Source organism: Colossoma macropomum, unplaced genomic scaffold (assembly GCF_904425465.1).
Source record: "Colossoma macropomum unplaced genomic scaffold, Colossoma_macropomum, whole genome shotgun sequence".
Taxonomy (NCBI): domain Eukaryota; kingdom Metazoa; phylum Chordata; class Actinopteri; order Characiformes; family Serrasalmidae; genus Colossoma; species Colossoma macropomum.
The window spans coordinates 19,464,456-19,479,410 of record NW_023494795.1 but is presented as its reverse complement, the minus strand read 5'-3'; the positions used below and the strand labels follow the sequence as shown (position 1 = coordinate 19,479,410).

General features: G+C 38.6%; 1 protein-coding gene across 2 annotated transcripts in view; it reads left to right on the top strand.

Moving 5' to 3' along the window:
• The first annotated feature begins 861 nt into the window (after positions 1–861).
• mut (methylmalonyl CoA mutase) overlaps positions 862–14,955 on the top strand; it is a 29,751-nt gene continuing 15,657 nt past the window's right edge. Inside the window, exons 1-8 of one of the 2 annotated variants that reach the window (XM_036581742.1) lie at positions 862–960; positions 2,541–2,988; positions 4,047–4,414; positions 4,892–5,049; positions 6,054–6,225; positions 6,608–6,856; positions 7,686–7,797; positions 14,537–14,652. In XM_036581742.1, the coding sequence (XP_036437635.1) occupies positions 2,577–2,988; positions 4,047–4,414; positions 4,892–5,049; positions 6,054–6,225; positions 6,608–6,856; positions 7,686–7,797; positions 14,537–14,652 (1,587 nt within the window). In that variant the 5' untranslated portion in view covers positions 862–960; positions 2,541–2,576. Of the gene's footprint in view, positions 961–982; positions 1,598–2,540; positions 2,989–4,046; positions 4,415–4,891; positions 5,050–6,053; positions 6,226–6,607; positions 6,857–7,685; positions 7,798–14,536; positions 14,653–14,955 lie in introns of those variants that run through there. The other variant, XM_036581743.1, reaches the window with a different exon arrangement.

Genomic DNA, 14,955 nt, shown 5'->3' with positions numbered 1-14,955 from the left:
TTCTGAGTTTTATGTAATGTTGATAATATTAAAATAGTGGTTCATCTGGGTGGGGCGTGGGTCTGGTTTTGGGGGTATTACTTTGCCTAACAACACCCTGTAGTTATACCTCTCTGCCATGAATGTGTTTTAAAAATATGTTATGGGCCAAAACCTTACCCCAGGGGTGCACAACTCCGGTCCTGGAGGGCCGGTGTCCAGCACAGTTTGGTGATTTTCCTGCTTCAACACACCTGATCACACTCACCTGTTACTTGCAAGGTTTAGTGGGTGTGTTTGAGCAGGGAAAGCTCCAAACTGTGCTGGATACCGGCCCTCCAGGACCAGAGTTGTGCACCCCTGCCTTACCCCATCACATAACCTATTGTAAAACAATATTTAAGGCAACAGGCCTTAAATTTGTAACAATTTCATTTAATAGCTTTCTGTGAGGCAGCTTTCAGAGGCGTTAAACATTTGTCTGGTTCCTATCACCACCACATTGAACAGTTGTGACTCGATTAGATCCTCTAGAATGAAACATTTCACATTCAACAACCCTGAATGACTGTTTATGTCACAAAAAGTAAATTATACAGACAATTTGGGGGAAAAAAAAAGTGGAATTCCAATTTAATCCACAGGGGATGTAGCATGATTAAGTATAGTATAGTACGATGTTTTGGGCGCAGTCGAGTTCCTCATAAACCTGCGAAGTGACTCCAAAGGGAAGATACAGCGCCGCCTGCTGGAGCTCTGTGAACATGGCGTACTTTTACAAGCGGAACGTTTAATATATCAGCACAAAAAATACCCGTGCCGGTAAAACTTGCACAAAAGGGGCTGAACAGCTTGCTGTGATTGGTCGAACCCGCTTCGTTTTGCTGCCTCTGATTGGTCCACTGCGATTTGTTGTCGTATCTGATTGGCTGGAGAGACTCCCACTCTCGGTCTACCTGGACCATAAGAGAAGCACACAAGGTCAGAAGCTGTTTAATAGACATATTTATATCTGTTAATCTCGCTTATGTTCTGTAGTCACATTAATCGTTTGTAAGGCACAGAAATGAGCTGCTTATCGACCTAATCAAACGGAGCCTCAGCGCTTGGTGAAATGTAGCAGGTTGCGCTGACGCCCGTCTGTCTGTGTAACTCAATACGCTGAAACGTTTGTGTTCGCCTCCAGAACCTCTGCGTGTCTGCACTGTTGACATTCGTGTGATTTTGGCTGTGCACCTGTATGAAGTTGAGTTCCAGGCGTCTTAACCTAAAACCTCTTCTCTTCTTGTTTTATTCGTGTTTACTTGCTGACTGTTTATGTGTTTGCATCTTACGCAACACATAACTAAACAGCACTAACTTGTAAGGCCAAAGGTTTGTGTACAGCTGCTCATCCAACGTTTCGTCTGAATTCAAGGGTATTTATCAGGAGTGTGTCCTCCTTTAGCTGCAGTAACAGCCTCTGCTCGTCTGGGAAGGCTTTACACTAGATGTTGGAACAATGCTGTGAGGACTTGATTGCATTCAGCCATAGGAGGACAAAGTCAGTGAAGTCAGGAGGTGCTGATGTTGCATGATTAGTTCTGGATCATACACATCACTCCAACTCATCCCAAAGGTATTGGATGGAGTTCCATCACTCCAGATTATGCAGTTCCACCTCTCTACAGCCCAATGGTCTGGGCCTTTATAGCCTTAGGCTTATGCAGCTCTGCCACACTGTAGTATTTTATTGCCTTTGCTTTTATGTGCAGATTTTACAGCAGGTTTGGATCATCCTTTTAAATAGTCTCTTTATAGTCTCAGCATTGGGTGCACTGTAGATTAGTTAAAATTCACTGATTATAAAGGGCGTCTGGATACTTTAGGACATACAGTGTTTATGCACTCTGGTCTGATTTTGACCGATGTTATGGATGGTTTGTATTAATTTGTAGTTACTTTTTCCCATGTTTCCCATGGATATTCCCATGTTTCCTTTGGATATCCTCTAAAACAAGCAAACGCTTGAGGAGTTAGCAGCTTGGATTATGTGCTTTTTGTTTACTAAGATAAAATCTGTCAAATTGTTTGTTGAACTTTATAGCACTTGAAGAAGAAGCAACAGTATCTGCTACAACTGTTTTTTTGGTGGATGGCTTATTTACAGATAGAACCTAATTTATGATCACATTTAAATCTCAATGTGTGATACTGTTTGAAAAATTCACAATTAAATATTTTCCCCAAGTTAATCAGCACTAGTATACTCTCCAGTCTCTCTTACATGTGCGGTTTGGGTGAATAACATATGCTAATGTATATTTATATATTATGTGTTTTTTTGGTGGATTATTCTTGGATAACCCCTCAGTTTCCAGAGGTCTGTGCGGAGCTACCTCTTCTAATTCGCTGTTTATTGCACTTATTGTGTTTGACTTAATGTCACAGGTTTTCATACAAAAATTTCGGTCATATTTACTAGCACTTAAAAACCCCAGATATTATTAAAGCTTGTAATATGAAGGACTTCATGTCTAGGCCCGAAATCTAAAGCTCATTCTGACACTTTTCATCCTCAGACGTCCCATGAGTAACTAAGCCAGTGAGCTTGCAGCATGTTGACTGCAGGAAAGGCGTGCTCGTCTCTGGCAGCTAGACGGCTGCTGGGTGCGTCTGGCTCTGTTTGTCCTGCACTGGATCAACAGCGCCACTCCCAACTCTTCCACACAGCCACCCCTCACAGGGATGAGGTGCAACTGCACGAGGCCTGGGCCAGCCTGGCCAAGAAGCAGCTTAAAGGGAAGAACCCAGAGGACTTGATCTGGCGTACTCCAGAAGGCATCTCCATCAAGCCTGTTTATACACAGACAGACATGGCTAAAGTTGCTGATGAACTGCCTGGTGTCTTTCCCTACACTAGAGGGCCCTACCCCACCATGTATACTTTCAGACCCTGGACCATCAGACAGTATGCTGGCTTCAGCACAGTGGAGGAGAGCAACAAGTTTTACAGAGACAATATTAAAGGTATGAGATTACAGTCAAAGTAGCAACACTAATAATTTTTCAGAATGCTGCCTATTACATGTAAAGCAGAATGAATGTAATGCAGAAAACTGCCTGCTAATCCCCACATGAAAATATCTGAGCATGTACTTACACACTGAGTTGTATCTACATTCATTGGCCATATAATTAGTTGGCCATACCTAGGTAAACTTTGTAGGTTTACAATTGCTAACTATAGGTTTACAGTTACTGACTGAAGCCCATGTTTTGCTATGCACAGTTTATCAGCCAATCTGTACCCTGTTCAATGGAAAGGGATGATCAGATCACATTATTTAAATGGTGTACCTTTTTCAAAAGTCTCAGTCACTTTGAGAATAGTCCACCAACCACAGTTACCCAGACTAGCTCTAGAGGATGACGAAAAGAAATAGTGCATGGACAAAGATGAGCTATAGCCTCTAACTGTACAGCTACAAGTTGTGCTAACTAGAGCTGTTAAAATAAAATTCAACATGTTTATATTACAGAATTCAAAGAAAATGCACATTAAAAAAAACATAATTTGTCCATTTGATTTGAACATTTAAAGCTACTTCTGCTATGTTTTTTAGGCCTTTTTTAGCTTCCAAACAAGGGGTTGAACATGCCATTGTGTTAATAAAGCATAAATAAAAAAAGGAAAAAAAAAAATTTGTTTTGGCTTTAACAGCTAACAATAATATGCAGGAATATGTTTCACATTTCTGCTTCAGATTATGTTGGACACACTGCAGTATAACAGTACAGGAAAGTACGCTGCTACACAACTACTGCAGCAACTGCAGCAACTTGTGCCAGACAGTTAAATAAAAAAAAGCAAACACTAAATACACTAGGTGAGCCTGTGCTTCCACTCTTGCAGCCACTCACAATTAATGTGGGGGATTTTATGGAAGAGACCCTCAGAAAGATCCTGAAAATGTGCTTGATTATGATTCTTACCTGTTGTGTCAGTAAAAGAGTTTGATCATTATATCCAAAGTCTCTGAAAAAACTTTCTTCACTAACTCGTTGCCTTCGTCTCTCTCTCACAGCTGGCCAGCAGGGCCTGTCTGTGGCCTTTGACCTTCCCACACACAGGGGGTACGACTCAGACAATCCCAGAGTGCACGGCGATGTGGGCATGGCAGGTGTGGCCATCGACACGGTGGAGGACATGAAGATGCTGTTTGATGGCATTCCCCTGGAGAAGATGTCCGTGTCCATGACCATGAATGGGGCAGTGATTCCCATCCTCGCCATGTTTGTAGTGACGGGTGAGGAGCAGGGTGTGGACAAGGCCAAGCTGACTGGAACCATCCAGAACGACATCCTGAAAGAGTTTATGGTCCGAAATACATACATCTTCCCCCCAGAGCCCTCCATGCATGCCATTGCCGACATATTTGCATACACATCCAAGGTATGGACTAAAACGTGGTTCTTGTATTGGTCTTATATCTGCTTTGCTGTTTCTCTTTTCATTTTGGCATTGAACACCATGATGCTTATTTGTGAAAACAATATGTATGTGCCTAAGAGGATATTCAGTTGTACCAAAAGCATTATCTGAATCTGAAAACATGCACACAAAATTGGAATCATTGGGCCTCTTTCACCAACTGTTCTTAAGACATTTCTTCTTAAAAGATTCTGACATTCACCAGTTTTCTTATTTGGGATTTGTTCTTAGGTAACCGAATCCACGCCGACACAAGACCACAAAAGTGCAAACAATTGTCTGGTTTAAGAACATGTCATAAATCTGATGAGTTTTTTTCCTTAGGACTTTTCTGAAGAACACATTTGAGAAAAAACTTAAGAAGATATTGTTGAATGAGGCCCATTGTTACTTTATTGGATGACTTTCTCAGCTGACCATGCAGTTGTTTTCTCACAGCACATGCCCAAGTTTAACTCCATCTCAATCAGTGGCTACCATTTACAAGAGGCCGGGGCCGATGCCATCCTGGAACTGGCCTACACTATTGCCAATGGACTGGAGTACTGCAGAACTGGCATAAAGGCTGGCCTCACCATCGATGAGTTTGCACCCAGGTTGGCTTTGATAAAAGTATTTCAGTCTACACTAAATATGCAAAGTTTGTAGGTACCAGCTCATGCAATGCTTCTTCTGAAATCAGATGTTTGATAAGAAGTTTGCCCCTCCTTTTGCTGAAGTAACTTTGCAGCATTAGATGTTGGAACATTGTTGGAAAGATTTAAATGCATTCAGTCATAAGAGCATTAATAAGGTCAGGTACTGATGATGATTAGATCTATATCACAAACATCACTCCAGCTCATCCCAGTGGTATTATTTGGAGCTCCATCACTCCAGACAACACAGTTTCCTTTACTTCACAGCCCAAGTGGGGGTCTTTTACCCCTGTGGCCGATGCTTGGCTTTGGACTGTGGTGCAGATGAACTGCATTCTCTAGAATGATAGAACACCATCCGAGCTTTGGGATAAGGGCGTAGCGTTTGTAATATAGACCTTGCCATACATCATGAGTACCTGACCTAGTAATGCACTAGTGAGCATTAGAGGGTCTCTAGAGCATCTTATTCTATTGGCAGTTCTTTTCTATGAGAAACTGTGTGCACAACTGAATGTCTGTGTAAGTAATAGATGCATCTTACGATAGCTGCATTTACTAATTAGAAGGGGTGTCTAAAAACTTCTTTTAAAAACTGCACTGCTTCAGAGCCCCATGAAATGAGATTGTTATATAAAGCTGTAAATATATATTACAAGAAATTGTTATATATATTTATATTTATGTAACATATATAATATGTTATATAAAACATAAAATATATACAATATAGTGTGCCAGAACTTTTCTTTACTTAGAAAATCAGTGAAACATGTATTTTGACCAGGGTTGCCCAAACTTTTGCATACGACTATACACATAGGTGGAGTACAATCTGTGACACTTGAATTTGAATAAAACTAGTAGATTAGTTAATATTGCTTGGATGTTAATGAGTGTCTTTGTTTTGTTTTGTTTTTAATATAAATGTGTTAATTTACCCTGTTGTGCTTGGCCTCTAGGTTATCCTTCTTCTGGGGCATTGGGATGAACTTCTATATGGAGATAGCCAAGATGAGAGCAGCAAGGCGTCTTTGGGCCACCCTGATTAAGGAGAAGTTCCAGCCAAAGAACTCTAAATCCCTGCTCTTAAGGACTCACTGTCAGACGTCAGGATGGTCCCTGACCGAGCAGGTCTGTTACAGACTGCAGGTCCAATCTGCTTACTCACTGCAGGGTGCCTGTCGCCATTGTTTCTTTGCAAACTCAATTCAGTGTGTCTGAGGCTTAGTATCAGAATTTACAGCACAGCACATCTTTCTTAGTCTTCCAAGGTAACTCATAACTTGGACAGACCTTGTCATTTTGTGCTATTTAGCCCATATTCATTTCTAATTAAGTAATAGAGAACAGTGTGTAGTATCCTGACAAAACCCCATATGTAACCCATCCATGCACTGCTGCCCTCAGCCTTTCACAATTGAGTTAGAAGCAAAGACAATGGCACAGCAGTGTATTTAATGTGCTGAGGCCCATAACTTCATTTTATACTTGCATTTTATTTGATTAACCACAGGACCCTTACAACAATGTTATCCGGACGGTGATTGAGGCCATGGCTGCGGTCTTTGGAGGCACACAGTCCCTGCACACTAACTCATTCGATGAGGCGTTAGGTCTGCCCACAGTGAAGAGTGCCCGCATCGCCCGCAACACCCAGATCATCATACAGGAGGAGTCTGGCATTCCTAAAGTGGCAGACCCATGGGGCGGCTCCTACATGATGGAGGCGCTCACTAATGATGTGTACAGTGCAGCCCTCAAGGTCAGGAAAGAACAGTTCAATAAAAAATGAATGCATCTTTACATAAAATATGCAATATGCAGGAATATGTGGTGCAAATCTTAACTCACAGTACCTATATATAGGTATAGCTAGGGGCCACAGTCTACAGACAGTTCATTTAAAGTCATCACCATATCTCATTTCTGCTACTTTATAGCTCATTTTAAATCTGAGATTCTTTTTCTCTTTGATCATATGAAATCCGTAGCAGAGATTAGAACACCTCTGATCAAATTACATGTTTTATTGATTTTCTAAGTGAAAATAAGTTAACACGTCCTCTACAGGGAGCCAACTTAGATGTGGCATTTATGGCAAATTTTAGTGTGCAGTTTCTGTTTATTTGCTGGGTTTAACGAAATATGAAATATAAGATATATAATGTACCACACCTTTTGTACAGACCACATTTTGTGGTCTTTTTCTTTCCAATAGGTTAAATTCAGGTCATAAACAGTAATTGTGCAACTTTTGCATATGACTGTACCTATGGGCAGGGTATGTCCTGATACATGTGAACTTGGATTAAACTAGTAGATTAGCTAATACTGCTTAGATGTTAATTTATGTATTTATTTATTTATTTATTTTAGTTTCCTCTTCAGTGTCCAATGAAAAAAAATGAATGCACTTTTACGCAATGCATGCTATATGCAAGAATATGTGATGCAAATCTTAAGACACAACCTGTAAATATAGCGGAGGCCGCTAAGGGCCACAGTCTACAGAAACACAATATTTAATGTCTGCTACTTCATACTATTTTATAGCATGTTTCACATGTGAGATTCTTTTTCTTATTGATCAGTTCATCAGTGAGATTGAGGAGATGGGAGGGATGGCACGAGCGGTGGCTGAGGGAATCCCCAAACTGCGCATAGAGGAGTGTGCTGCACGTAGACAAGCTCGCATTGATTCAGGTCTGTACATGTTCACAAATAAGGGTGGGTGAATCAAAGCTTGTAGCTGAACAGACAGACACAAGGTGCAAAATGTGAAATTGCAAAATGTGAAATTGTTTGAGTAATATTTAACCCATTATTGCTGAAATCCAGTATCAAATTCCATCCATTAGGTGTAATGTCATTCATCTAGATGAAGTATTGATTTGAAAAACTGTCTAAGGAACTAAATACTAAAATTCATGCAATTAAAAAAAAATAAATACAGAGAGAATAAAGTGTAAATCAGTTAAATGGAGGCAAGCAATGACGTCCAACTGGCAGACAAGGATTTCAGTAATAACAGGCTCTTTCACACTGTGAAACAGTGTGGTCCTGGAGGAAGGATTTTTTTTCTGAGCTTGCCACCGCCACCTAAAATATTCCTCCAGTACCACACTGTTTCACTGTGTGAAAAAGACTGCTGTTAATCCTGAAATCCTTTCTGTCGGTTGGGCACCACTGGTTGCTGTTGCAGGCTCCAATTAACTAGTTTACCCTTTTATATTCACTGCATCTGGACTATATCCTGCCCACACTAAACAGTCTGGTTAAATAATACAGAGACATGGCTTCAAATTCAGACCTTTCCAGAAAAGTCCCAGTAAAGCTTATATAATTAAGAATATGTTACTTGTTTGCCCGTTACAAGCTTCATGTGCCGATGCATAAGCTAAAATTGATATCAAAAATGATTATCCAATGTAGTACACCATTATCCAATGTAATATAAAAACAAATGTGTAGGTTTCTACATTAAACATTGGTATGGAATGACACACCGCTTCATGGTTTTAGTGCTGTACCTTGTTCACAGCATGAACAAAACTAGGAAGTTCATAAAATGACTGGAATACTCCATGCTTTATGATACATTCTGTCCAGGTTGTCCCATTAACAGTTGTCCTTTCTCCCAAACTTGGTGCTCCATAGGCTCAAGCTTGTACAGCACAGGCTGGTATATGCTGTGTATTGGTTCTTCTGCGGTGGGGAAAACCTCCCACACTGTTGTGATTGTTGCTTTCTTCAGCGCGACATGTGGTAGCAATTTCACCAGATTATAGGACACTGTCCACTTAACGATTTATGAATATATTACTCATAAAAATGACTTGTTTCCAAACAAAATGTAACTTAAAAGATACAGAATATTTAAAATGTTGTGTTAATATTGTGACTGTTGCAACAAAACACATTAATTACTTTAAAAGAAGATAACTGTGACTATTCCTTTCAGATGAAATCTTTTAAAAGTACTACAATAAATAATTCAGTTTAATACAGAGTATTTTATTTAAATGATTTAAGCAATGTAACATTGTAGCTAGTCTCACAAGCCTAAAAGGCCCTTTTTGACTGACATGGAAACTAACCAACCACGACTGAATGCTTCAAAGAAAACTCTTAAATAACTTTTAAAGATGTGAGTCTGTGGACTTCGCAAATGATATTAAATCCAGCGACTGCATATTATCCTGAAAGGCTTGATGTCCTGGCTTGACCTCTGTGTTAAGTGTAGGTGGAGATTCTGAGTCTGAGACTGCATTGTAAACGACTCAAAATGTGGTACAACAGCTCTTTGCCACAGTTCGTGTGGCAAAAATTGGCTCGCATATTTTGTCTTCCACAACGGTTCTCTTTCACTGGCTAGATGAAAGGAGCATTGGTTGAACTCTGGTCATGTATTTACAATAAAAAAGATCAACTGACTCCGATCTGTAACCAGTCACTCCTTCCGTCCCTACTCACGAACAAGCATGAAGAGAACAAGGAGTACAGATGTTTGCAGAGAAGCGCTGTATAAAAACAAACAGTTTCTTGGAAAAAGTAACCAGCTTAGAGGCTGATACCTTTTCCCTACTGTGTCCTTGTTACAGCTGGATGCAAATCAGCAGCACAATTTATGCCATGTACTCAAATCAGAGTCAGCTCCAGGGCCTTTTGACATACAGTCCAGAGGGCAGTTTTGCAGCTGTAAATGATTGTGAGGCCATTCACGGATGAGCAAGTGCTCAGGCACATGTCACATAAGTGCCATCGCCCTCGCCTGCTCAGAGGACATGAATCATTCAGTGGAGCAGAACACAAGCCATCTATGTTGGATACCTGCTCCTATAGCTGCTCCCCAGATGCATCCTTTATCAGCACTGATATAGTATGGTGGACAATATAGGTTATGCTTCTATTGACTGTTACATGAACCGCTACCAAGTGATGGCTATTTACTAACTAACAATCTTGAACACATGTAATTTAAATTTACAAATTATGTCTGTGCCTTTAAAGAGTATCAGAAGCGTTTTGAGCAGAGATCTTCAAATCCAGACATTGAATCCAGTTTCAAGTCTTGGATTTTGTGATCATTGGTAGGTGTGACACAAAGTGGCCAATCATCAAATCAAATATGCTATAATGTTCGCACCACGTTTTATGTTTTATTATTTCCACATTCTGCTAAATTTTCAGTAAAATATGTTCTCTTTAGAAGATGGAGGATTCTCACAGATACACTTGTGAAAAGCCTTCCCAAAGGAGTAAAGGTTGTTATATATTATGTGTACATCTGTACAGTTGTGCATTTCTGTACAGTCTCTATCTGCCAGTTTTGTTTATGAGTAGTGTTGTGTGCTGCTCTGCGCTTTTTCCATAGGTTTATTTAGAAGCAGAAGAAGTGTTGGTTTGCTTTTTAGTGATGTTTTGTGTAAAGAATAAGAGAAATTATATTTTTCAGCGATGCAGCCATCAAACATTAAAAGCTGAATTGTTGATGGTGCGTGAATTTGATAAATCTGCAGTGAAAGAAACTTCAGTCCATCAGACATGAGAAAAGTGGGTATTTAATTTGTCCTTTCTGGATTTTAGTGGTGTATTCACTAGATTTTGTCATAACTTGCTCATCAATAGGCCTGTGTTATAGTTGGGCTTAGAGCACTACATCTTAAAAATGTATTTTTAGCCAACAGCAGCAGTTAGAAGTATTGATCACTACAGTTGTAGAAAGGACAGTGAAGTAACCTAAAGCTGTATTTTTACTGACTAAACAGAGAAATTAATAGGAAAGCTGTCATTACAATCTCAGCTATCTGTTGTTGATCTGTTGTCAATCATTCATTTCACTGCCTGCATTATGCCACAAGGGGGCACTCGGTGTAGGCTTTGCCATACCAGGTGTTTTGCTGTTGCATGTAATTAACAAGTAGTATTGGTTGTCTACATTCTGTTGCTAAATCTCTTCATGTTTCACATTAGATTTAGTAGGTTCAACAGGTCTTAGTTTATCAGTTTAACAGGTCATAACTGTGTATTTCATACACAGTTGCCCAGCTAGCATGTGGCTCATGTTAAGTGTATTTGTCAGGGGCAGATTAGTTGCAGCTTTAAGTGGAAAATTAATTTATTGCTCTATACTTCTTTTACATTTGCATACTGGTGAAATGCCTTGTAAAGGAATCATCATGCTTAGAAAGGGTTTCCCATTGTAAATAAGTGAAATTTAATTGTGAGTCATGTAAATAATATATATTTCAGTTTTATCATGCTGTTTTTTTGTTCTGCTTTTTTGTCAAATATGCATTTTAAGTGTTTGACACAGCCTCATTTCACTAAACATATTCAACTTCTAATGCATATATTTTTATATATTTAGGTTGGAATCAAAACAGCAAAGTGTCAAATGTCTTTTGTATTATTTTATCTGACTTTTTTAACAACAGTAACATTTATCCCTTCCGTCTGTTACGTTTAGTCCTGGCTGTGGAGAAAGTTGTACTATTTGTATGTACATCGTTTCAGTTGAAATTGTTTACGAACGGTAGGTGCTGCAAACAGAGTTTGAGTTTTGCTTTGTAGCAGAGATGCGCAGATTGCTATGCATTAAAATTGTGTTCAAATACTTTTAAAATTGTTTAGCAAAAACCAAACCACTGTGCACTGTATTAATAACCTGGTTCACAATTTGTGAACAATTCAGCTTAAAGTGTTAGGTGCAGATGTTATAGTTTACCCCATAGACAGGGCAGGTTGTTACGGATGGAGGGGCTAGTTATAAAATTTACTGGAAAACTTTATAAAATTAAAATTAATGCAGTTCAATTAACAAAATTCTACAAAATGAGCCAACCTGAATATGTAAAATTAAAAAAATATATATTAGAAATATATGCAGATTAAATTTTGTTCTCAAAGGTATACAACAAATATCAAATTGAATTGCTTTGGGAAAAAAAAACATATTGCTAAAACAGTAACTTTATTGTAAAAATACAGTACTTTAAGGGACAATTAGAAAAACATCTTAACATCTGCTAATGTAACTTTAAAAACCTCAAAGTTTTTATTGGTCAATTCATTTTAAGACGTTCACACCATATAAAGGGTAGGTGGCATTTTGTGATATTTGTAGTTGGCAAGTGATATTTAAAAAAAAGGTTATGAGGTTTTCTTATGACATTATCATCTCCACCTTTTTCTTCCATTCAGACGCTGCTGAAGACTTGATGAACTCAGGTCTGAAGTTAGGGGTTTGTAAATAAATAAAACTTGTCAATATAAGGGACTATGATCAAAAATATTGTAAAAGATTGTGGTTAAATTAGATGTCAGTAAATTGTTGGCAAACTCTTAAATTTTTTTCAATCACTGTTCACTTCCATCCTGTTAACTGAAGTATATATACAGGTAATCAGGCATGTGTATACACAAACCTTCTTACATTTAGGAATCCCAAACCCGTTCACTGCTTTTCTCTGCACTCTTTATCGTTTGGGCCTCTTAAAGCTTAGTGACCAGACCCCAGTCCGTGTTTTCTGCACTTTCTGTGCTTTTATCTCCTGACACCCTCCCAGCCGCCTTATCAAATGCCTTTTCCCAGCCAGGGCTTGGGTAAGTGGCAGAGTTTGGTCCTGCGTCAGCAGCCCGTAATGAACATGCCATGTGGCGCATGCTGATGTGTCTGGTGGAAAGCACATGGGTGGACGCACTGTCCCCTTCTCTGCTCTGCTCTGCTCATTAACTCTTCCGTGCTAGCTGACCTGTCAGGCCCCTGGGAACAGAAGCTGATAGATTTCAAATGAAAATCTGAACTATAGACATAATGTTGGATAGGTTTTGGATTTTTATGTCCATCAGGCAAAATAAGTCTGCTCTTTACTTAATTTGCGTTAAAAGAAGAATCGGATTGGATTAGTCATAGTGGTGTCACTTTGCATGTGCCTGATTAATGAGGGACTCTTTCACATTTGAAATTCTGTTTCCAGTGTTTGTAAATGTTCTATAGAATACGCTTGTGTTTAGAATAAATACGGATGACATGGCAAAATACTATTAAAGAGGAAACAGGAGGTAAAAAATGGTAAAAAAAATAAATTACTAAAATAAAATCATATAATAGTGTAAAATCCAGTCCGCTACTTGTTCCTAAGCAATTATCACAGGTACTATACATTGCTGATTGTTGTTTACAGGCTTGCTGAAATTTCTCTTTTTATGATACAGTTGTTCAGTGTCCTTCAACTACCGGCCGACCATATCTATGACAGTATCTCACTCTGTATTGTGATGTAATTTATCAAGATAACAACAAACAATACCCATCAAAAATTTGGACACATCTAACTGAATATACATTTTTTTATAATAGGACAAAAATACACTTCATCACTTGATGTCTTCAGTCCCTAAACATCATTTAAGTGTTGTGAAAAGGATTGGCAACTTCACAGAGTGGTAAATGCTTTACTGTCACAACTTTTTTGAAACATATTGCAAGAGTCAAAATTGAAATGTGTTTATTGGAAACAAACAAAAAGATTCATGAAGTAAAACATAAAATAATGTGGTGGGTTATTTTCCTATGCAATACAGGTCAAAAATAATAAATAATCACAGTTTTAATTCAACTTTAATTTCACATACCGTTTTCAACTTTTTCTGATTTGGTGTTGTAGACAGTTCATCATTATGATTTTGAAGTAAATGCCTAATTTTTGAGTCTCAAATAGATTTTTTTTTTTTTTTAACAAACTTTAATGATACAGTTTTTACAGTTCAAAGTGTATTGTTAATTAGAACAATCACAATTTTTATTAAAGCATGTGAAACTATTATATAAGAATTAACAGTGGTTAATAAAACAGATATGTGTTAAGTTGCTCTTTATTAGTGCCTGTGATTTTAAAATGTTACTTTTTTAGCTTTTTTTTTTTTCTTTCTATTTTCATATCTCGGTAGTGGCTTCATGTTGGAAAAGACACTTTTTTGGCCTCAGCATAATTTACATATGTGTTATATCATAGTTTTAATGTCTTCACTTTTCTAAAATGTAGAAAATAGTAAAAGTAAAGATGATTATGTGTGTCTGGTATTGTCCTCATACTGCCCAGCCCTAGTTTCAGTATACAGTGGTCTTTTTTCCGAGCCTGGTTGATGAGTAACATTTCCTGTGATACTAGTTTGCTTGTTCAGTTTCAGCAGGCAAAAGTTACACACCTCATCCTATTGTCACAATTGCAGATTCACCTATTGAACATCCTAGACATTTTTCAGCAGATATCAGGGCGATTGGAGCTAGTGAAAATTTGCATTTCATACATACTTTCCAGAGTTGATCAGGGCCCTAAGCACCCTGAAAAAGTGACCTGAGAAGCAGACTTCTATTTCACTTGTTCTGACATGAAGTTGTTGCTAAAACCAAAACGTTGTCTGCTTCTTCCTCTTTAAGGCTCTGAGGTCATTGTTGGGGTCAACAAGTATCGGCTGGAAAACGAAGAAACCGTGGAAGTCCTGGCCATCGATAACACCATTGTCCGCAATAAGCAGATTGAGAAGCTTCAGAAGGTCAGTGTCCTCTTAAGGTGGATGCGTTATGTACGCTTGTGAATGGAGAGAGAATAACTCTCATCTTTGTCACATTCATGCTCATGCAGTGTGTGATATAAACTTGTTCACCTCATCTCTATCTAGGCCGTGTGCTGGAATGCCCTGTAGAGTTACTTAACTGTCAAATTGCATTTCCTGTTTAAGCATGGACCAGCACTCATGAGTATTCCCATGACTGGAAAGTTTGTCAGTCAAGAGGCCACAAATTCATAATCAAAGTTTCAAGGCACATTGCGGATTTTACAGTTTGCAGTGACTCAT